Raw genomic sequence first — 22786 nt, 5'->3', positions numbered from 1 at the left:
CCTCTTGCGAATTTAAGGAAAATTATGAAAACACAGAGAGATGAATAATGATTGTATGTTTTTTTTTTCTCAAATTCTTTGGGGAAGCCTGGCTTCCCTGAATACATGCCACTGATCCCCAAGCCATACGACTGCTAAATAGCTAACAGAATGGCTACACAGACTATCTGTGTTGACCCTTGTATTAAAAAAACAACAACAAAAAAACTCTATGCATACTCACAGGACTCTACACACTCACGTACACTCCAAGACACACGTAACATGCACACACTGTTGTACTGACTCCACACACAGGCACACACACTCACATACAATCATAATTTACACTAATGCTACTCTGTTTATTATATACTGCTCAAAAAAATAAAGTGAACACTTAAACAACACAATGTAACTCCAAGTCAATCACACTTCTGTGAAATCAAACTGTCCACTTAGGAAGCAACACTGATTGACAATAAATTTCACATGCTGTTGTGCAAATGGAATAGACAAAAGGTGGAAATTATAGGCAATTAGCAAGACACCCCCAATAAAGGAGTGGTTCTGCAGGTGGGGACCACAGACCACTTCTCAGTTCCTATGCTTCCTGGCTGATGTTTTGGTCACTTTTGAATGCTGGCGGTGCTTTCACTCTAGTGGTAGCATGAGACGGAGTCTACAACCCACACAAGTGGCTCAGGTAGTGCAGCTCATCCAGGATGGCACATCAATGCGAGCTGTGGCAAGAAGGCTTGCTGTGTCTGTCAGCGTAGTGTCCAGAGCATGGAGGCGCTACCAGGAGACAGGCCAGTACATCAGGAGATGTGGAGGAGGCCGTAGGAGGGCAACAACCCAGCAGCAGGACCGCTACCTCCGCCTTTATGCAAGGAGGAGCAGGAGGAGCACTGCCAGAGCCCTGCAAAATGACCTCCAGCAGGCCACAAATGTGCATGTGTCTGCTCAAACGGTCAGAAACAGACTCCATGAGGGTGGTATGAGGGCCCGACGTCCACAGCTGGGGGTTGTGCTTACAGCCCAACACCGTGCAGGACGTTTGGCATTTTCCACAGAACACCAAGATTGGCAAATTCGCCACTGGCGCCCTGTGCTCTTCACAGATGAAAGCAGGTTCACACTGAGCTCATGTGACAGACGTGACAGAGTCTGGAGACGCCGTGGAGAACGTTCTGCTGCCTGCAACATCCTCCACCATGACCGGTTTGGCGGTGGGTCGGTCATGGTGTGGGTTGGCATTTCTTTGGGGGGCCGCACAGCCCTCTAGTGCTCGCCAGAGGTAGCCTGACTGCCATTAGGTACCGAGATGAGATCCTCAGACCCCTTGTGAGACCATATGCTGGTGCGGTTGGCCCTGGGTTCCTTCTAATGCAAGACAATGCTAGACCTCATGAGGCTGGAGTGTGTCAGCAGTTCCTGCAAGAGGAAGGCATTGATGCTATGGACCGCCCGTTCCCCAGACCTGAATCCAATTGAGCACATCTGGGACATCATGTCTCGCTCCATCCACCAATGCCACGTTGCACCACAGACTGTCCAGGAGTTGGCGGATGCTTTAGTCCAGGTCTGGGAGGGGATCCCTCAGGAGACCATCCGCCACCTCATCAGGAGCATGCCCAGGCGTTGTAGGGAGGTCATACAGGCACGTGGAGGCCACACACACTACTGAGCCTCATTTTGACTTGTTTTAAGGACATTACATCAAAGTTGGATCAGCCTGTAGTGTGGTTTTCCACTTTAATTTTGAGTGTGACTCCAAATCCAGACCTCCATGGGTTGATAAATTGGATTTCCATTGATTATTTTTGTGTGATTTTGTTGTCAGCGCATTCAACTATGTAAAGAAAAAAGTATTTAATAAGATTATTTCATTCATTCAGATCTAGGATGTGTTATTTTAGTGTTCCCTTTATTTTTTTGAGCAGTGTATATCCTGATCCCTAGTCACCTTACCCCTGTACATATTTACCTCTATCACTCTAGTATCCCTGCAAATTGTAAATATGGTATTGGAACTGACTGTGTAAATAGCTTATTGTGTTCTTATCTTATTCTTATTTCTTCTGTGTTTTTGTTCTACCTTGGTATTTTTAGTGCTACGCTAACCACGTTTCCATCCACAGTTTCTATATGAGTAAAGTGGTGGTTTCAATATTAGGAGCTATACGAGGACGAGCTCATTGTAATTTCTGGAATGGAATATGGTTTCTATATTTTCTCCTTATTTAAACTTTATTTAACTAGGCAAATCAGTTAAGGACAAATTCTTATTGACAATGATGTGTTTGATATGCCTTCCATTTATTCCATTCCAGCCATACAATGAGCCCATCCTCCTATAGCTCCTCCCACCAGCCTCCTCTGGAGTAAAGTCATACCGTATAAAAAAATAATCATGACAGCTGTGATGGAAACAGGTCGTTTTGGTACAATTTTATAAATGCCGACATATCATTTGGTGGGATATTTTTGTGTCGGTAAAATTAATTATTTGAGAAATGGTGGTGGAAACGCCTTTATACACTAATATTGATCAAATAACCATCATATCGAAGTGAACTTGGAGTCACGCGATGATATGGTGTGTGGTCCTCCCACTATGACTTGGGAAACCATGCAGTATATTAGGCTACAGATTAAAAAAGTTACGATGAACTTCACAGGGCGGTGAAAGTGCACAGTGATTTTGATGCTCCTTTCCAATAAATATCGAAGGTCTTATTCTGGTGACATGAGGATTGATGCTTGACTGCCGTTTTAAAAATGTTTAAATAGTCTCGCTCTTATCCATAATAATCTCATCATGTAGACTAGCCTACCCGCACAGCCTACCTGCATTGTATCTGCAAACTGTTGGCTAGAGCGTACGTGCCAAGACCCGAGTAGGCACATTTCCTATTTAACGCAACAGTTTTTGTGACAACTATCGGGAGAGTTGAAATGTGATGGAAACACATTGAACTTTAGATTTTTATTCAGTACATGAAAATCCGTCGCCAATTGGATGGAAACCTAGCTATTGTAACGATGTACACTGAGAGTTGCGAAGCAAGTTCAGGGAGTGAATACATTTAATAAATAAATGAACAAAACAAGAAACACGAACAGCGCACCGACATGAAACAGGAAAAATGACTACTGGGGAAAAAACCAAAGGGAGTGACATATAGTTGAAGTCGGAAGTTTACATACACTTATGTTGGAGTCATTAAAACTCGTTATTCATCCACTCCACACATTTCTTGTTAACAAACTATAGTTTTTGGGGATAGGGGGCAGTATTGCTGCCCCTTAGGACATCTACTTTGTGCCTGACACAAGTAATTTTTCAACAATTGTTTACAGACAGTTTATTTCACTTAATTCACTGTATCACAATTCCAGTGGGTCAGAAGTTTGACATCATTTGAGTCACTTGGAGGTGTACCTGTGGATGTATTTCAAGGCCTACCTTCAAACTCAGTGCCTCTTTGCTTGACATCATGAGAAAATCAAAAGAAATCAGCCAAGACCCCCGAAAAAAAATTGTAGAACTCCACAAGTCTGGTTCATCCTTGGGAGCAATTTCCAAATGCCTGAAGGTACCACGTTCATCTGTACATACAATAGTACGCAAGTATAAACACCATGGGACCATGCAGCCGTCATACCACTCAGGAAGGAGACGCGTTCTGTCTCCTAGAGATGAACATACTTTGATGCGAAAAGTGCAAATCAATCCCAGAAAAAAAGCAAAGGATCTTGTGAAGATGCTGGAGGAAACAGGTACAAAAGTGTCTATATCCACAGTAAAACGAGTCCTATATCAACATAACCTGAAAGGCTGCTCAGCAAGGAAGAAGCCACAGCTCCAAAACCGCCATATACTTTTTGGAGAAATGTCCTCTGGTCTGATGAAACAAAAATAGAACTGTTTGGCCATAATGACCATTATGTTTGGAGGAAAAAGGGGGAGGCTTGCAAGCCGAAGAACACCATCCCAACCGTGAAGCACAGAGGTGGCAGCATCATGCTGTGGGGGTGCTTTGCAGCAGGAGGGACTGGTGCACTTTACAAAACAGATGGCATCACAAGGCAGGAAAGTTATGTGGATATATTGAAGCAACATCAAGACATCAGTCAGGAAGTTTAAGCTTGGAAGTTTAAGCTTGGGTCTTCCAAATGGACAATGACCCCAAGCATACTTCCAAAGTTGTTGCAAAATGGCTTAAGGACAACAAAGTCAAGGTTTTGGAGTGGCCATCACAAAGCCCTGACCTCAATCCCATAGAAAATCTGTGGGCAGAACTGAAAAAGCGTGTGCGAGCAAGGAGGCATACAAATCTGACTCAGTTACACCAGCTCTGTCAGGAGGAATGGGCCAAAATTCACCCAACTTATTGTGGAAAGCCTGTGGAAGTCTACCCAAAAAGTTTGACCCAAGTTAAACAATTTAAAGGCAATGTTACCAAATACTAATTGAGTGTATGTAAACTTTTGACCCACTGGGAATGTGATGAAAAAAATAAAAGCTACTATTATTCTGACATTTCACATTCTTAAAATAAAGTGGTGATCCTAACTGACCTAAGACAGGGAATTTTTACGCGGATTAAATGTCAGGAATTGTGAAAAACTGAGTTTAAATGTGTTTGGCTAAGGTGTATGTAAACTTCCGACTTCAACTGTATATAGGGCAGGTTATCAAGGACGTGATGGAGTCCAGGTGAGTGTCATAATGCACGTAACGATGATGACAGGTGTGCGCCATAACGAGCAGCCTGGTGACCTAGAGGCCGGAGAGGGAGCACACGTGACAGCTATGGATATTGATTACTGCATTGTTGGGTTTGGAGCTTGCAAGAGATGCATTTCACTGTACTTGTGCACGTGACATGAAACATTTTAACTTGAATTCACCTTAGTGCACAACTCAACCAAAATGTAAATCAAAACTAGACGTTGAACTGACGTCTTTGCCCAGTGGGTAGCTTCTCTTACTTCACAACACAAAAAGCAGGACATAAGCTCACAGTACACTTTCTCACATATGTTTTTTATAATCATATCAAAATAGAATTATGTGGCAATTATCACAACATTCATTTTTTGATAATTCAAAACAAAACAGAAAATAACTAATTACAGTTGAAAGAAGGCATTATGAAATATGCCACATTTTCAATATTTAAAATAAGTTTGGCTGGTAGTTAGGTTATTTGAAGTGAGCAAACTATACCTGAAAGGTGACCTGCACACAAGCACTGAGCTTCTTTGTTTGACACATCTAACCCATGCTAATTTTATCAGGGCACTTTTTTTCTCTTCAAATTGTAGTGTTAGATTTTTCACCAAATAGTTTTACTAAATGGCCTTGTAAAATCCATAGGATACTAATAAACAAAGCTTGAACCCTTTTTTTTTTAGGACAACTTACTGTAAATCAATATTAAATGTCAACATTTTGTAGCAAAGGGGTGTTAAAACTAGGATTACTGTCCCACAGTCACACTGTATGATTTCTCACCAATCCCTGCTTTAGCTGGGTCACAATACTGCAGTCTCAGTCTGGGGCGTGTTTGTGTGTGCTATCACAAACTGACAGAGAGAGCGAGAGAAGCCCCAATTTCTGTATTCGGTAGTGCATAATTCTCTGTGTTAAAAATGACAATGGCGCCTATTCCAGTACCCTTGCTGTGTCTGTCTGCCTTTATTAAATAAAGCAACACAGCCTCAGGATACAAAAGGTCTGATTCTCTGCTGTTCCCTATGCAGACAAGGACTGGTTAGCAATGAGCATTGTGAATAAGGGACTATCTGACTTATGGATTCATGAGTGTTAGTGATCAAACGCATAAATATGATTCTGTTCACATACTTACTTACATATACTCTAACACTCAAACGGGCACACATGCGCAAACTGTACACACGCGTGAGCACAGACACGCACATGCACACCCACACTGACACACAAAGTTATACAACGACACAAAGTCATTACCATAACTTGTCTATCATACAGACAGTGAATGGCAGGCAACAGACAACACCTTTTCCCTTTTCAAAGCTTTTCATTGTAGTTACATTGGGCTCAATTCGATCAGATCCGCGTTCGCTTTAGCCAACATCCGCATAGCGGTTGTTTTGGCGATTTAGGGCTGTCAATTCCGTAAGTGGCTCCCGGCATTATACTATATAGACTACACTTTATTTTCTGATTTTGAGCCAATTTGACGGCTCCAATCCTCCTCTAAAACCGCCAAAACATCCGCTATGCGGCTGTCTGCTATCGTCGGATAATGCTTGATCTGATTGAATCTAGACCACGGTCTGTGTGCACAATGGCTGACAGCTCAAATTATATTGAGACCGGAAGAGGGATCGATATTCAACCCCCAAAATGCTTCATATGTAGTAATCCTATTGATAATGAACACAGGAGACCTATGTGATAAGGAATAAATAATGTTAAAGACAGACATAAAGGTGTAATGCAACCCCTGTATAGCACCTTGCATCTTTAATCACACTCTCCGAAAGAAGTGCGGAAGCCTTAGCTGAACATGGGAATGCAAACCTGTGCATTATTTTTGATGGAATTCCAGTGTTTCAGATCAAATTAAATACAATTAAATATCTTTATATAAAACGAGATTCTACATTGTGTAACTATTGAGAGATGTAATATCTTTGCTGTGTAGTTCTATTGCCCTCCCTTAGTGTGGGAATAGTACATATAGAGCAGCTTAAGTACAATGTAGGGATACTGCTCGCATCAGTCAAGACTACCACTCATTTCAACAGTCCTAGCTCATATAAATGTCATCATTTCTTTCCCATTGTCCCTGTAATATCTGCTCGCCATGGTATTTTCCCGGTCCTCTACCAGTGTATCTTTCTAGTCGGAAAAAGAAAATGTCTTCTCCCATGTCAGAACCCAGTGAGCAACATTTTTGAAATATGTATTTTTGAAATATATTTTCAACCAAAAACACGTATTTTCAGCGTCTTGTGCTCATAGGGAAATGGGAGATTTGGACTGACATAAAAATGCTCTCTCTTCCTTGGTCTTCTTGACAAGCGTGATCAGTCCACTTCGTGGGAGTTGTAATGAACCATGCCTCGGATGAGCATACAAAGAGTTTTTAACCGACTTGATCTCTACTGACTGGAGTGGTTTACTACGCTGTTGAAAAGTCATGAGGGAGGTCCAATAGCACTGTCCAGTAACAGTCCAACATCCTTGTGAATGTTCCAACGTTCTTCCAGTATTCCAATAATATCTCCCAAAGTCCTAATGTTGTTCCAATGATCTGTTCCAATGTTCTTGATCCGACTGGGGGAACATCTTGTTGTTAATAGGAGATAATATTTTGATGGATCAGAGATATGTTGATGGATCACCTCAACCTTGTATGTATTTACATCCCATTCTTCTTGTCCCATATTTCTTTCCGTCCAAGGGTTGTTTTGGGTTCACCAGACAATCATTAGTACTATTAGGAAATACCTCACGGTCACAGGATGGGCAGGTTACTGACACATGAATATTAACTCATAAGAAAGGAATTAACTGCTCGGTGTCGCCACTGGATTGTCCAAAACAAAGACTGAGAGCATCACTCCCTGGATGAGAAGGAGAAACAGATTTTTTTTTTTAAATGGTTACATTCTAGACCAGGCTCGTAGTTTTTGTATATGAATATACACTTTTCTTTGGAAAGTATCTTAAAGGCTTAGGAAAGTATTTGAAAACTGTTTGTAAATACTTTCCCCCAAAAAGTATTTTAAATTGTTGGTATTTGAAAGTACTTGGAAAGTATTTGAATGGGTTTGGAAGTATTTATGTTAGAACGGATAGAAACTCTCTTACCTGCAGAGAGATTGTAGGTTCTACATTAGCATTGCTCTCATTGCTGCCTTGCTGATGCGCTTGCGGTTGTTCTTCCTCATTCTCTTCCTAGGTGGGCCGGGCCGAGCAGGTGGCCGGGGACGAGCCAGGTCTGAGGGCGCTCGCGTCGAAATGGGCGACACTGCGCCTGGGAGAACAGGAATACAGTTTGGAATACAATTTAAACTGAGAAACATACGTCCAAAACACATAGACACACAGACACGCACCACACACACTTGCTAGCTCACAATGTTCTCTGTCTACCTGTTCTTTGTGTGGTGGTTTGAGTTTGATGATGTTTATGATTAGGCCGAGGGTACTTCTGCTCCTCTTCTTCTTGCTGTTGTTTCTGTTGCTCCCGTCTCAGGTGCTCCTTCTCATCGTCCAGCCTCCTGTGGAGTAACAACAGCTCCTTCCTCTCCTCCTCCAGCTTCTCCTGTTCCAGTTGGAGAGCGTGCTGGAGCCTCCTCTCTGAATCAGGGGTCTCATTGTCTTTACGTCTTTGACCGGCTTCCTCAAGGGGAGGGAATCTGCTCTCGGGCCTCTGATTGATTTCCTCCGTAGGATGGAATCGCTGTTCCATTCTTTGATTGGCTCCCTCTCTGCTTTTGGTTTCCTCTGAGGAGGAGTTGGTCCCATGTTGCTGTTGCTTTGATGTGTTGGTGCGTAGCGAGGGACTCTGTGTTTGTGTGGGTTGTCTCTGTGTCTCCTGGTCTCCCTCCTCACTGAGACTCAGACTTCCCTGCTGCCTATCTCCCCTACTGACATTACCCTCAGTAATGTTAAATAGTGTGTCCCCTCGTATCTCGATCCCATCGCTCTTCTCGTGGTCAAGTTGTGCCATGTCGATGTCCATTGCGGTTGTAGTGCCGTTGACACTACTACTGTCTCTCCCCTCCTCCATGTCATCGTGATGTCGATGTTCGGTCCACTCCTTAGCTCCCAGCTGGCTGGTAGCGTTAAGTACCCACTGAGGATCCATCTTGTCATGGTCTAGCCCATAGCCCCCTTTCCCCTCCCCTGCATCTGAGGAGGTGTCCTTGGGGTTCCAGTGCTGGTCCAGCAGGTCTTCCAGCTGGATCCTCTGGTTGTGCTTCAGCTCATCTCTGCGGTGCAGCTCCTCCTTGGATCTGGCCTTGGCTGGATGCCCCTCTCCTTTGTTGTCTTTCTGCTGTCTGCGGGGCGTGGACTTCTTCTTGGGGACGGCCGGGGGGCGAGGGGCGGGCTGGCAGCGACACTCCACATGGTCGTGGACCGAGACAACTGCCTTGGAGTAGTTGGGCCGCTTCTCCACGTACTGGATCTTCATCACCTAGTGAGGAGGAGGTGGGGGAGATTAGCTCTGCGGAAGTGCAGAATTCAAAATGACTAAACCGCTTTTTTATTTTTTTATTCATGTAATCACTAACTCTTTATTTGACCAGGTAGGCCTAAGTTAGCTGTGAACATTCTTTACAGAAACAACCTAGGCAAGAGTTTCAGGGTAGAGGACAGGGGTTGGGATGGGGGGTGGTGTATATGTACCTGTAGGTGCCTGGTGTGCATCAGCACGGGGACACACTGCAGCGTCTTGGTGTTGCAGCAGCCGGAGCATCGCTGTACCTCTACACAGGGAGGCCACAACATGAAGTTGGCATTGCTGCGGTCCAACATGGCACGGGTCACCTCCATCACCTCTGTCCTCACCTTACATAGCGCCTGCTGAGCCGGCTGGGCGTCTGAGACAACAAAGACAGACAGACAAACAGACCACATGTATATATTTTTTTTAAGTCACATATAACTTACAGGTTTCATAAGCCTCAGGCTTAATGTTAAAAGTTTCATAAGCCTCAGGCTTAATGTTTCATAAGCCTCAGGCTTAATGTTAAAAGCATACCCTCTACACTGCTCAGTGCCTACAAAACAGCCAGCACATAGGCCTCAAAATGTAGAAAACATTTAGTTTACACTAATTATACTGAAGGTATATTACTTATGCTGTTTAAAGAAATCACATGCTATTGAAACAGTGTATGCATGAGTCTCCATACTGTACGTGCTGCAGCTGAACTATTTGGAGTGTAACTTGGAGTTGCAAGTCGTGTTTGTGTTTGTTCATCAAATAACTAATGAATCGGTGACATACTTTAGATGTTTCTTTACCAAAACATGCGTTACGCAACTCAGGTTGGATTAGATCCAGCTGTCCAAAACCACCCAAGTCAACATGAGTGACGGAAATATGTGGAATTATAGCCTAGTGTCAGAGAAATATGAGGAAGGTGCAAACTCACCCAGACTCCTTGGTAGTCGGTTGCTAGCGTTGTTAGAGTGTTGTCCACTGGGCACAAAATCTTCCGAAACATCCTCATCTGAGAAAAAAAACAATACTCTCCTACATTAGATTACAGATCTAATCAGCTCATTACTTCAATTGTTTATTGTTATGACTTTTAGTGTGTGTGCGTGTGGGCGCGTGTCTGTGTGTTTATCTGTGTATTGTAGTATGGTGCATGTGTGTGTTTATGAGAGAGTTTGAAGCATTGTTTATGTTTAACTTCCCTGTAATATATGCCTGTTTGTGTGGACATTTGTTTCTGTCATAACCTCATGTTTGTATGTTTTTGTACCTTGAGACGTTGAATACTTCACTCTTTGTTTCTCTTATCTCGTTGAGTTTGTATATACTGTTTACTGTGTGTGATGTTCGCTATTCAATGATGGGAATAAAATCTGGGCAATATGTGTATCTATTTAAGAAGTCTTTCTGCCCTCTGTGCCACTGTGGGTTTGTCTGTTAGTCAGTCTGTGAGATTCTGTTTGTTGTATTTACTGTGTGTGATGTTCACCTGTCCCTGTTGGGAATGAAATCTGGGCATCATGTGACAAAGTTTTTATTATTTTTCCCTCAGTCTCTGTTGGTCGGGTTAGTTAGTCTGAGAGAGCCTCCATCTCTTGGCGTGATCAGTGTGTCTGGCTGGCTTGTGGTCCTGTATGGCTCAGTTGATAGAGCATTAGGCTTCGGAAGCCAGGATGTGGGTTTGAATCCCGGGGCCACCCATATGTTAAAATATATGCACCTATGACAGTAGGTCTCTTTGTAAACGGATTCTGCTAAATGGCATATGCATGTTGATGAGTATTAGTATAGTACAACGTTAGAGATATTTACCTACGGAGTCACTGAGCAGCAGCAGCTGCAGGTCCTCTATGGAAGAGATAGGGTTGCTCCTAACCAGCTCCACCAAACCTGGAGGGAGAGGATCCCCCTGAGAAAAAGCGATAAGACAGGAATAAAACTAGATTCTCCCAAATCAGATATTTTCTCAGCTTCCCAATTTATTCTGTGTAGATATGGAAGCAAAGAGACAACAACAGTGGTACATGTAAGCTCCCAAGTGGCACAGCGGTCTAAGGCACTGCATGTAAGTGCTATAGACGTCACTACAGACACCCTGGTTTGAATATAGGCTGTATCACAACCGGCCGTGATTGGGAGTCCCATGGTCGTCTGGGTTTGGCCGGTGTAGGCTGTCATTGTAAATAAGAATGTGTTCTTAACTGACTTGCCCAGTTAAATAAGTACTTTTTTTATTTAAACATTTTTTAAGTAAAAATATTTTAAAGTACTACTTAAGTAATTTGTGGGGGTAACTGTATTTTACTTTACTATTTCTGAAATTATTTACTTTTACTTCACTACATTCCTAAAGGAAATAAGGTACTTTTACTCCATACATTTTCTCTGGTTAGGGGGTAACCCGACTTACCCCCCCTAATCATTAATGAAACAAGAGGATGAAGGAAATGGCTGCTTGGATTCACAATGGCCACTAAGTGGGGGTGAATGACTATTGGCCTTGTGTCACCTCATCTGCTAATACTTGGGGGTCACAGGAGTCAGGAAGGGTTCAGGAAGTAGTGGGGGATGGAGTGATTGAGAGGAGGAGGAGGAGGAGAGGTGTATCAGAACAGAGAGATGGACATCAGGGGGAATAATGGCGGGATGGATGAAGAAAGGAGAAGAAGTTGCATCTATGGAGATATTAACTCTTGCTAGCTGGGTCTACCACTGTTTGACCAATTGGGTTCGAATCCCGGGTCTCCTGCACACCACAAAACTGGGTTAGCCTGCTGTGCTAATGTCTAGGCATTAATTCAGGGAGCTAACACAAGTCGAACGACCTCTGTCCGTTACATTAATCCATTCAGTTTCTTGTGAGAATAAATCGAAGCCCTTTGAGGAGGAAGAAGCCATCCGTGAACGGCATTCACACACTATTAATGTACATACCATTGACTTTTCCCCATTGTTGTTGGGCACTCCACAAAGTCAAGTCATACAAAAGGAAAATGCCATGAGTTAAATTAACAACTCTATTTATGTAGTGATGCCCCTGAGGAGCCATCCCAGTGATTTCCTCTCCTTGGCTCCAGTCTAAGGCTGTGAGGCCCTAAAAGCACCCTATTCCCTAGTGCACTACTTTTGACCAGACCCATATGGGCCCTGGTCAAAAGTAGTGCCCTCTAAAGTGGATAGGGTGCCATTTGGGGCGCATTCAAATTGTGCTGGCTGCACACTATGGTCTGAGCCTTTGTTCATAGGGTGGCCACTGTCATGGCGATTTGTGTCTGAGCAGGAAAAATGAAATAAACACTTTACCCCCTGCAACTGCTAAACAAACCTGACGTAAACAGAAAATCATAACATTTACCCTATAATACCGTAGGAATCCAGGAGTGACTCTGGTCCTAATTTGGTGAACTCTAAATCAGAACTCTAAATCACACACACACACACACACACACACACACAAACAAACAAATCAGCATCTGACTGAGTCACATCTGGAAGTTCTGGAACAGTCAGTGTCTTCTAAAATCTACGGTCATTCTGCTGATCACACAGGCTGAGACAGGCACTTATTTTAGAGCATTCACACAGTAGATCTCCATCTCTCTGAAGAGAGAAACAGAGACAGACCCAGGTTGCATCTCAAATGGCATCGTATTTCATACATACTGTGGTGCACTAATTTTGACCAGACCCCTATCGGACTTGGTCAAAAGTTGTGCACTAAACAGGGAATACAGTGCCATCTGGGAAAAGCCCAAGTGATGTTTCATAGGAAGTGGGTTGAGCTGAGGAATGCCAGGTACAGGCTATAGGAGTAGAGAGGTGAGGAGTAATGATACATAATTATGGGTCTAGTTTTGCTGCCTGCCAGCATGCGAGTGTGTACACACACACACACACACACACACACACACAAATGCACATTCGCACGCACACACACATATGGGTGAACATGTGCACACTGCACATTCTCACATGCAATCCCTAAAACCATGCCTATGAGCATATGGTTTATGCATATGTTTATAGGAACACACACAAACATATTCAGACATTACATTATACAGCTAGACTCCATTCTGTGGGATATATATATGACTGAACGGTTTCCTTTCTCTCCGGCAACTGAGTTAGGACGCATGAATCTATTTCTTTTCCGGGACACACTTGTGGACTTGTTTACGTGCTGCTATGCGGTTTGTTGTTTTTACTTTTTAATTCTTGTTTAATATATTTGTTTATTCCCTCGCTTGACTTTTTTCATTCAACTTTTTCACCCCGGATGCTTTATCTGGACATGGTTCTACACGACCTCCACCAGCCGAAGCTAAGTAGTAACATTAACATTATGCCTTCGAATTGCAGTCGCTGTACTCATAATATACAGGAGAACAATTGCCTTATAGTGAGGATAGCCGTGCTGCAAGCCCAGCTTCAGACGCAATCGTTAGGCAAGGGTAATTTAAGTGTAGGAAAGGATGAAACAGCATCTGTGCCACAAATAAGTACAGATAGTAGTATAAATCCCCTCGCACAGTCCCTGCAGCCGGACAATTATCTCATGGCTTCTGGAAGGAAATGCTGTAGGAATGCTCAACCGGTGTTGCTCATTCAGCCAACAGAAACGTTCAACCGGTTCTCCCTATTAAGCAACGAGTCCGAGTCAGAGGCCGAGCCTTCTCTGGTCTCTCCTCCACCCGTTACGGGGTCTGAGACGCCGAAGCCTCCCACCATTAGCTCTGACAAATTGAAAACCCTAGTCATTGGCGACTCCATTGCCCGCAGTATTAGACTTAAAACGAATCATCCAGCGATCATACACTGTTAACCAGGGGGCAGGGCTACCGACGTTAAGGCTAATCTGAAGATGGTACTGGCTAAGGCTAAAACTGGCGAGTGTAGAGAGTATAGGGATATTGTTATCCACGTCGGCACCAACGATGTTAGGATGAAACAGTCAGAAGTCACCAAGCGCAACATAGCTTCAGCGTGTAAATCAGCTAGAAAGATGTGTTGGCATCGAGTAATTGTCTCTGGCCCCCTCCCAATTAGGGGGAGTGATGAGCTCTACAGCAGTCTCACAACTCAATCGCTGGTTGAAAACTGTTTTCTGCCCCTCCCAAAATATAGAATTTGTAGATAATTGGCCCTCTTTTTGGGACTCGCACACAAACAGGACCAAGCCTGGCCTGCTGAGGAGTGACGGACTCTATCCTAGCTGGAGGGGTGCTCTCATCTTATCTATGAACATAGAAAGGGCTCTAACTCCTCAAGCTCCACAATGAGATGGGGTGAAGGTCAGGCAGCAGGCTGTTAGCCAGCCTGCCAGCTTAGTGGAGTCTGCCACTAGCACAGTCAGTGTAGTCAGCTCAGCTATCCCCATTGAGACTGTGTCTGTGCCTCAATCTAGGATGGGTAAAACTAAACATGGCGGTGTTCGCCCTAGCAATCTCACTGGAACAAAGTCCTCCTCCATTCCTGTCATTATTGAAAGAGATTGTGATATCTCACATTTCAAAATAGGGCTACTTAATGTTAGATCCCTCACTTCCAAGGCAGTTATAGTCAATGAACTAATCACTGATCATAATCTTGATGTGATTGGCCTGACTGAAACATGGCTTAAGACTGATGAATTTACTGTGTTAAATGAGGCCTCTCCTCCTGGTTACACTAGTGACCATATCCCCTGCGCATCCCACAAATGCTGAGGTGTTGCTAACATTTACGATAGCAAATTTCAATTTACAAAAACAAAATGACAGTATTTTCGTCTTTTGAGCTTCTAGTCATGAAATCTGTGCAGCCTACTCAATCACTTTTTATAGCTACTGTTTACAGGGCTCCTGGGCCGTATACTGCGTTCCTCACTGAGATCCCTGAATTCCTATCGGACTTTGTAGTCATGGCAGATAATATTACAATTTTTGGTGACTTTAATATTCACATGTAAAAGTCCACAGACCCACTCCAAAAGGCTTTGGTTTTGTTCAACATGTCTAGAGACCTACTCACTGTCACAGTCATACTCTGGACCTAGTTTTGTCCCGTGGAGTAAATATTGTGGATCTTAATGTTGTTCCTCATAATCCTGGACTATCAGACCACCATTTTATTACGTTTGCAATCGCAACAAATAATCTGCTCAGATCCCAACCAAGGATCATCAAAAGCCGTGCTATAAATTCTCGGACAACCCAAAGATTCCTAGATGCCCTTCAGACTCCCTCCACCTACCCAAGGACGTCAGAGTACAAAAATCGGTTAACCACCTGACTGAGGAACTATATTTAACCTTGCGTAATACCCTAGATGCAGTCGCACCCCTAAAAACAAAAAACTTGTGTCTTAAGAAACTAGCTCCCTGGTATACAGAAAATACCCGAGCCCTGAAGCAAGCTTCCAGAAAATTGGAAGGGAAATGGCGCTACACCAAACTGGAAGTCTTCTGATAGCTTGGAAAGAGAATACCGTGCAGTATCAAAAAAGAGCCTTCACTGCTGCTCAATCATCCTATTTTTCCAACTTAATTGAGGAGAATAAGAACAATCCAAAATGTATTTTTGATACTGTTGCAAAGCTAACTAAAAAGCAGCATTCCCCAAGAGTGGATGGCTTTCACTTCAGCAGTGATAAATTCATGAACTTCTTTGACAAAAAGATCATGATCAACAGAAAGCAAATTACAGACTCCTCTTTAAATCTGCGTATTTCTCCAACGCTCAGTTGTCCTGAGTCTGCACAACACTGCCAGGACCTAGGATCAAGACACTCAAGTTTTTTTATATTATATCTCTTGACACATTGATGAAAATAGTCATGGCCTCTAAACCTTCAAGCTGCATACTGGACCCTATTCCAACTAAACTACTGAAAGAGCTGCTTCCTGTGCTTGGCCCTCGTATGTTGAACATAATAAACGCCTCCCCATCCACTGTATGTGTACCAAACTCACAGTAATAAAGCCTCTATTGAAAAAGCCAAATCTTGACCAAGAAAATATTTTAAAAACTATTGGCCTATATAAAATCTCCCATTCCTCTCAAAAATGTTTCAAAAAGCTGTTGTGCAGCAAGTCACTGCCTTCCGTATACATTGTTTGTCTTCAGGAACGCTTCATTCTGGTTTTAGACCCCATCATAGCACTGAGACTGCATTCGTGAAGGTGGTAAATTACCTTTTAATGGCGTCAGATCAAGGCTCTGCATCTATCCTCATGCTCCTAGACCTTAGTGCTGCTTTTGATACCATCGATCACCACATTCTTTTGGCGAGATTGGAAACCCAAATTGGTCTGGTTTAGATCTTACCTGTCGGAAAGATATCAGTTTGTCTCTGTGGATGGTTTGTCGTCTGACAAATCAACTGTACATTTCGGTGTTCCTCAAGGTTCCGTTTTAAGACCACTATTGTTTTCACTATATATTTTACCTCTTGGTGATGTCATTCGGAAACATAATGTTAACTTTCACTGCTATGCAGACGATACACAGCTGTACATTTCGATGAAACATGGTGAAGCCCCAAAATTGCCCTCACTGGAAGCCTGTGTTTCAGACATAAGGAAGTGGATGGCGGCAAATGTTTTACTTTTAAACTCGGACAAAAAAGACCGTTTCTAGGTCCCAAGAAACAAAGAGAAATTTAGTTGGATCTGACAATTAATCTTGATGGTTGTACAGTTGTCTCAAATGAAACGGTGAAGGACCTCGGCGTTACTCTGGACCCTGATCTCTCTTTTGACATATCAAGACTGTTTCAAGGACAGCTTTTTTCCATCTATGTAACATTGCAAAAATCTGAAACTTTCTGTCCAAAAATTATGCAGAAAAATTCATCCATGCTTTTGTCACTTCTAGATTTGACTACTGCAATGCTCTACTTTCCGGCTACATGGATAAAGCACTAAATAAACCTCAGTCAGTGCTTAACACGGCTGCAAGAATCTTGACTAGAATCCAACATTTCTATCATATTACTCCAGTGCTAGCCTCTCCTATACTGGTTTCCTGTTAAGGCAAGGGCTGATTTCAAGGTTTTACTGCTCTTTCAACTCTTCTGCCTGCGGCTATGGAACCCTGACCTGTTCACCGGACTTGCTACCGTGTCCCGGGCCTGCTGTTTTCGACTCTTTCTCTCTACCGCACCTGCTGTCTCTAACTCTGAATGATCGGCTATGAAAAGCCAACAGACATTTACTCCGGAGGTGCTGACCTGTTGCACCCTCTGCAACCACTGTGAGTATTATTATTTGACCCTGCTGGTCAACTATGAACGTTTGAACATCTTGGCCATGTACTGTTATAATCTCCACCCGGCACAGCCAGAAGAGGACTGGCCACCCCTCAGAGCCTGGTTCCTCTCTAGGTTTCTTCCTAGGTTCCTGCCTTTCATGGGAGTTTTTCCTAGCCACCGTGCTTCTACACCTGCATTGCTTGCTGTTTGGGGTTTTAGGCTGGGTTTCTGTATATCACTTTGTGACATTGGCTGATGTAAAAAGGCCTCTATAAATACATTTGATTGATATAGTTGATTGAGGGAATTTCCTGATGGTATACCTCAAAGACACCTCACATGATAACTAGCTACAGGCATGTACACTAATACACCACTGGATGGGAGGATGTATAGATGACAGAGAACTACTTCAACTATACTTAACAATACTTTCTAATCAATCCTTACTGCCACCTCCAACAACCTGTCCTTAGGGCAATTCATATGATTTGGGATGTTTATTTGCGTCCCTCCGAGGCTGCCTCCAAAAGCCTAGTCTTTGACATAACAAATGTGGTGGATACCACACACCACTGGCAGCTCTGGGAAAAAGACACACTAGAGGAAGTCATAGATCTGATAGCATGAAAGCAACTGAATGGCATTCAAGGAAATCCAGCAAAGAACGGGTGCGCCAAATTTCACCCTGTTTAAACATTAATTTCCCATAACTGAAGACTGTGTGTGTATATTGTCATGACCCACATAGTCAGAGCTTCGTTTCACTACAGTCCCTTCCCACAGCCACTACTGCCAATTCCTGTGAATGTCCCAAAGATGGTCCAATGTAGCTCAGCTGGTTTAGTATAGTGCTTGCAATGCCAGGATAGTTGGTTAAATTCTTGGGACCAGTAGTATGTAAAATGTATGCACGCATGACTGTAAGTTGCTTTGGATAAAGCTGTCCGCAAAATGGCATATACACTGAGTGTACAAAACATTAAGAACACCTTCCTAACATTGAGTTGCACCCCCACCCCCTCCCATCTTTTGCCCTCAGAACAGCCTCAATTCGGTGGGCCATGGACTCTACAAGGTGTCGAAAGCGTTCCACAGGGATAATGGCCCATGTTGACTCCAATGCTTCCCACAGTTGTGAAGTTGGCTGGATGTCCTTGGGCAGGGGACCATTATTGATACACACTCTAAACTTGTGAAAAACCCAGCAGAGTTGCAGTTCTTGACACAAACCAGTGCTCCTGGCACCTACTAACATACCCCGTTCAAAGGCACTTAAATATTTTGTATTGTCCATTCACCCTCTGAATGGCACACATACACAATCCATGTCTCAATTGTCTCAAGGCTTAAAAATCCTTCTTTAACCTGTTTCCTCCCCTTCATCAACACGGATTGAAATCGATTTAACAAGTGACATCAATAAGGGATTATAGCTTTCACCTGGATTCACCTGGTCAGTCTATGTAATGGAAAGAGCAGGTGTCCTTAATGTTTTGTACACTCAGTGTGTATTATTATATTAAAGTTAAGGCCTCTTTGGCCTCTTCTCAAGCCTATCAAAATGAGACCCTCATACTTGAATTATATCGCCTCTCTTAAAGATAACCATAAGGGGACTGGACTCACCATGGTATAATTCACCATGCACTTGACATGTGTCATATGCAGGACGTATCCTGGGAAAAGAACTTTTAGGATACTTGCTGGAACTTTTAGGATACTTGCTGTGTATGCTACGATACAAAGTACATAGAATCGACATTAGCAGTCAAGACGAGGTCCCTCTCTCCTTGAGTTAAATTTTTTTTTCCTATTCTTTTTAACTGTTGTCATGTGTATTAATGACCATGACTCAAGACAATAGGCAGCCATAGCATGCCATAGCATGATTAGAAGGATTTATAGTTGTGTTGCTGTGACAAGCGCTCATCCTATTGCTAGCCTGTCAAATATCCTGTGGACACACACACACAAACACACACACATTTGGCCTTGCTTAGCTCCCAGGCATGTTTCATGATGGGTCTGGTGAGATTTTACATGGCCTCTACCTTCCACTCATATGATGTTTATCGACAGGTCTATGAGTTTAGACATCTGGAGAGGGGCCCATGTTGATCATGAGCATGTGGACAAGCATTGGGGAGTTATGGGGCCCAACAAATGAGTGCATCAGAGCATGTGCCCCAAGCGTACCAAAAAAAATGCATGTTAGTGGAGAAAGATTGTTATTTTCACTTAGGGATTCTGGACTATAAGAAGTTTATGTTCTGTAGATGGGTCTGCCATGTGCTGTAACTGTTCTATGGTTACCTTGCCAAGCAGGGCCCAATCGGATGTCCTCACCATGAAGCCCTCACAGCCTGAAGTGAAACTCAGGACTGTTTAAAATATATTTTATATAGAAGCATTAAAGCCATGAGATGAGCTGTCATAAGGTGTGGTTTAGATGATGAGCAGTTTAACTTACAAGACACAGCTTAATTACTATGTACTTCATAATTACTCAATAATTACAAGTGCACATGTGGTTGTAGGCCACAGCCATAGACTAAGTGGAGGGGAGAGGGGCCTGGTTCACATTTATTTTGTACAAAACAATATTGAATGTAACAAGTTGGTGCCTTTTTGTTTAGAGAGCACACAAACCCCAGTGCAAACGTCGTTAAAATGCAATGATCCTGAAATTCAACAAAGGTCTATAATTGGGGCCTGGTGTCAAATATGCTCAATGGTCCCCTAATGTTAACATTCCCAGTGAAATGAAACAAAGAAAATTAACTTAGCCTTTAAAATGAGCTAAACAGAAAAACATACATTTGGCAACGAACTTTTGAATGGGCAATTAGACCTACATTTTAATTAATTGACTCCGTCACATACCTCTGCGCTGCCCGACCGCAGACATGTCGCAAACAACGCGAGCAGCTGAACCCAAACCCACGAGCTCATCTTGCTGCCCAGGCTGGATTCTCCGCGATAGACCAAGCATTTATGGAAACAGCACGAGTCTCTCCCTCAGCACTAAGCGCAGGGACAGCGGCTCGCTTTGTGGAATTGGAACTCCTGGCGTTGCGAGCAGACGGACACCCACGTTTGTCTCAGCAAAGTATCCAGTCAATTAGCAATTGTTGCCTACTCAATGATACGCTTCCCACTTAGAACGTCCACCGAGCTCGAAATTCCACTGTCAGGGGACTAGGGGAGTACGGCGACTTTTTTAAAGATGATTTGGTCCATCTTGAATTGATGTGTTAAATCCCCAAGGAACTGTTTGTGGTGTGTTCCAAACACGATCTCCTGCAGTCGGGATAATAGTCTCAGATAGTTTGGTATCACACAACAAGTCCTGGTGTGAAATTAAAACATCAAATGTTATAGCCTATGGCTTTAAAATAAACCTCTTACATTAATCCTAAAAAAAAAAAATCTATGAAACGAGAAAAAGATCTTCTGACCAATTTAAATTACTTGCATACATAAAACAAAGCTTCCAAACAATATTATAGACTAGATTAGTAAAATGTTATTTATAGGCTACACATTAATATAGGCTAATGCTAGGTTATCCCTCGAGACATCAAAACTTTTCAAGTTGATGAAAATCCCTTTTTATGTTCCTTTTCCACGCGTTGTAGCCTACATGAGGTTATTCTATCCTTATAACGCACAGTGCGCCTCTAAGCGCAGCACAAGTGTAGTAGCATGCACAAGTGTAGTAGCATACACTGGGAGTTTGCTGTCCGCTCCTTCGTCACAGGCTTATCAATATCCAAAGCTCTCTGTGGCGCGGTGCGCGTCAACCCTGTTCCCTCCTGATTACGTCGCTACCGCATGGGACGGGAGAGCTGATTTCCTAGAGTTTGTACAGTATCTCTCCCGCCCCCTGAAGGCAGGGCCTATATAAAAAGGACTGACTGGGCTACTGCGTCTTGAGGGGTCTTAATAAAAGGTCTTAAAGGAGAAGTCTCGTGTGAGTTATTGCAAGGGTTTATGTCTGCAATCATGTGTTAAAAACGGCAACATGTATTTTTTTGGGCAACCCAACCAAATTCACACAGAAATGTGTGTTATAGATCTGTCATTCTCATTGAAAACAAGTTTAAGAATATATGTTCTACGTGCCCTATTTCTAAGCTTTCCGTTCTTAAGTTTCGTTTTTGCATCTTTTACTTTCGGTTTTGTACACCAGCTGAAAATATAATATTTTTGGTTATGGAAAATATATTTCACAGCGGTTTAGATGGTACAAAGATTCTCTACACTACTCTACACTTGTTTGTTTGTCAAATAAACTGAAATTAGGTGAACTATTTTAATTTTAGCAACCAGGAAATGGCAGAGCGATTTCAGCATACTTTTAATAGCCTATTAGCACAGATGTTTGTAAGTAAGGTACACTGTAAAACAAATGCTGTTAATGTCATGGTTAATTACTGTATAATCAGCAGTAACATATTTATAAACTGAATACAGTAGATTACAATAAATTACATTGCATTGTGGGAAAAATGTATACTTCGGGGAAATATTGTGTGTATTTTGGAATATTACCGTAAAAATGCTGGATAACATACAGTAGCAGTTCACTTACTGTATTTGTGAATATTCAAATAAGAAGGCTACACTTAAAGCATACAGGCAACAAAATCAAAGCAAATCCTCTGATGCAAGAGAGAAAACGTTTTTGCTAATTGTTATTATAAATGCAATATTTATTCTTTAGTTAATCTGGCAGACTAAATATCCTGAAGCTTCTGCACATGTACCGATCATGTTCTGCACATGTGTATGTTCTCTACTTTATGCGGTGAGAACAGGCTACTCCGGCGAATGGAGCTTGTTTAATAAAGTTAGATCAAAGCTGAATCAATGTCTGCAAGATCACATAATGATAGCATTCTACATTACAGAACCGAATGTAATAGCATAGTATAACTTTGCTGTAAGACAAAAACACCACCTCATTCAAAAGATATGAAAGATAATTCATGCAGCATCTGCATACCAATCATTTGATCTCAATCAGTTTCATGGGTATATGAATTTAGATCTTCTTGAGTTATACACTGTTGTTTCAAAGTAGCCTACAATGTTGTTTGGAATCATGTACTATACAGTGGGCGAATTTTAGAGCAGGTGGTGTTAACAAACTGCAGTGGTGGAAAAATTACCCAATTGTCATACTTGAATAAAAGTAAAGATACCTTAACAGAAAATGACTCAAGTAAAAGTGAAAGTCACCCAGTAAAATACTACTTGAGTAAAAATCGAAAGGTATTTGATTATAAATATACTTAGGTATAAAAATATATATTAGACAAACCAGACGG

At 42.5% G+C, this 22786-nt stretch overlaps 1 protein-coding gene across 1 annotated transcript; it reads right to left on the bottom strand.

Annotated features, from left to right (window-relative positions):
* Nucleotides 1-3053: 3053 nt before the first annotated feature.
* On the bottom strand, nucleotides 3054-21372 carry LOC106607441 (uncharacterized). The gene is made up of 7 exons (XM_014204391.3): nucleotides 20337-21372; nucleotides 11031-11127; nucleotides 10153-10230; nucleotides 9401-9594; nucleotides 8141-9188; nucleotides 7856-8021; nucleotides 3054-7608 (listed from the first exon to the last, which is right to left on the bottom strand). Exons 1-6 carry the CDS (start codon nucleotides 20403-20405, stop codon nucleotides 7876-7878), a joined length of 1632 nt encoding a protein of 543 aa, XP_014059866.1. The 5' UTR covers nucleotides 20406-21372; the 3' UTR covers nucleotides 3054-7608; nucleotides 7856-7875.
* Nucleotides 21373-22786: the final 1414 nt, after the last annotated feature.

Source organism: Salmo salar, chromosome 06 (assembly GCF_965601325.2).
Source record: "Salmo salar chromosome 06, fSalSal1, whole genome shotgun sequence".
In the NCBI taxonomy this organism is placed as follows: Eukaryota; Metazoa; Chordata; class Actinopteri; order Salmoniformes; family Salmonidae; genus Salmo; species Salmo salar.
The sequence above is the reverse complement of the archived record's forward strand: the minus strand, read 5'-3'. Positions and strand labels throughout refer to the sequence as shown.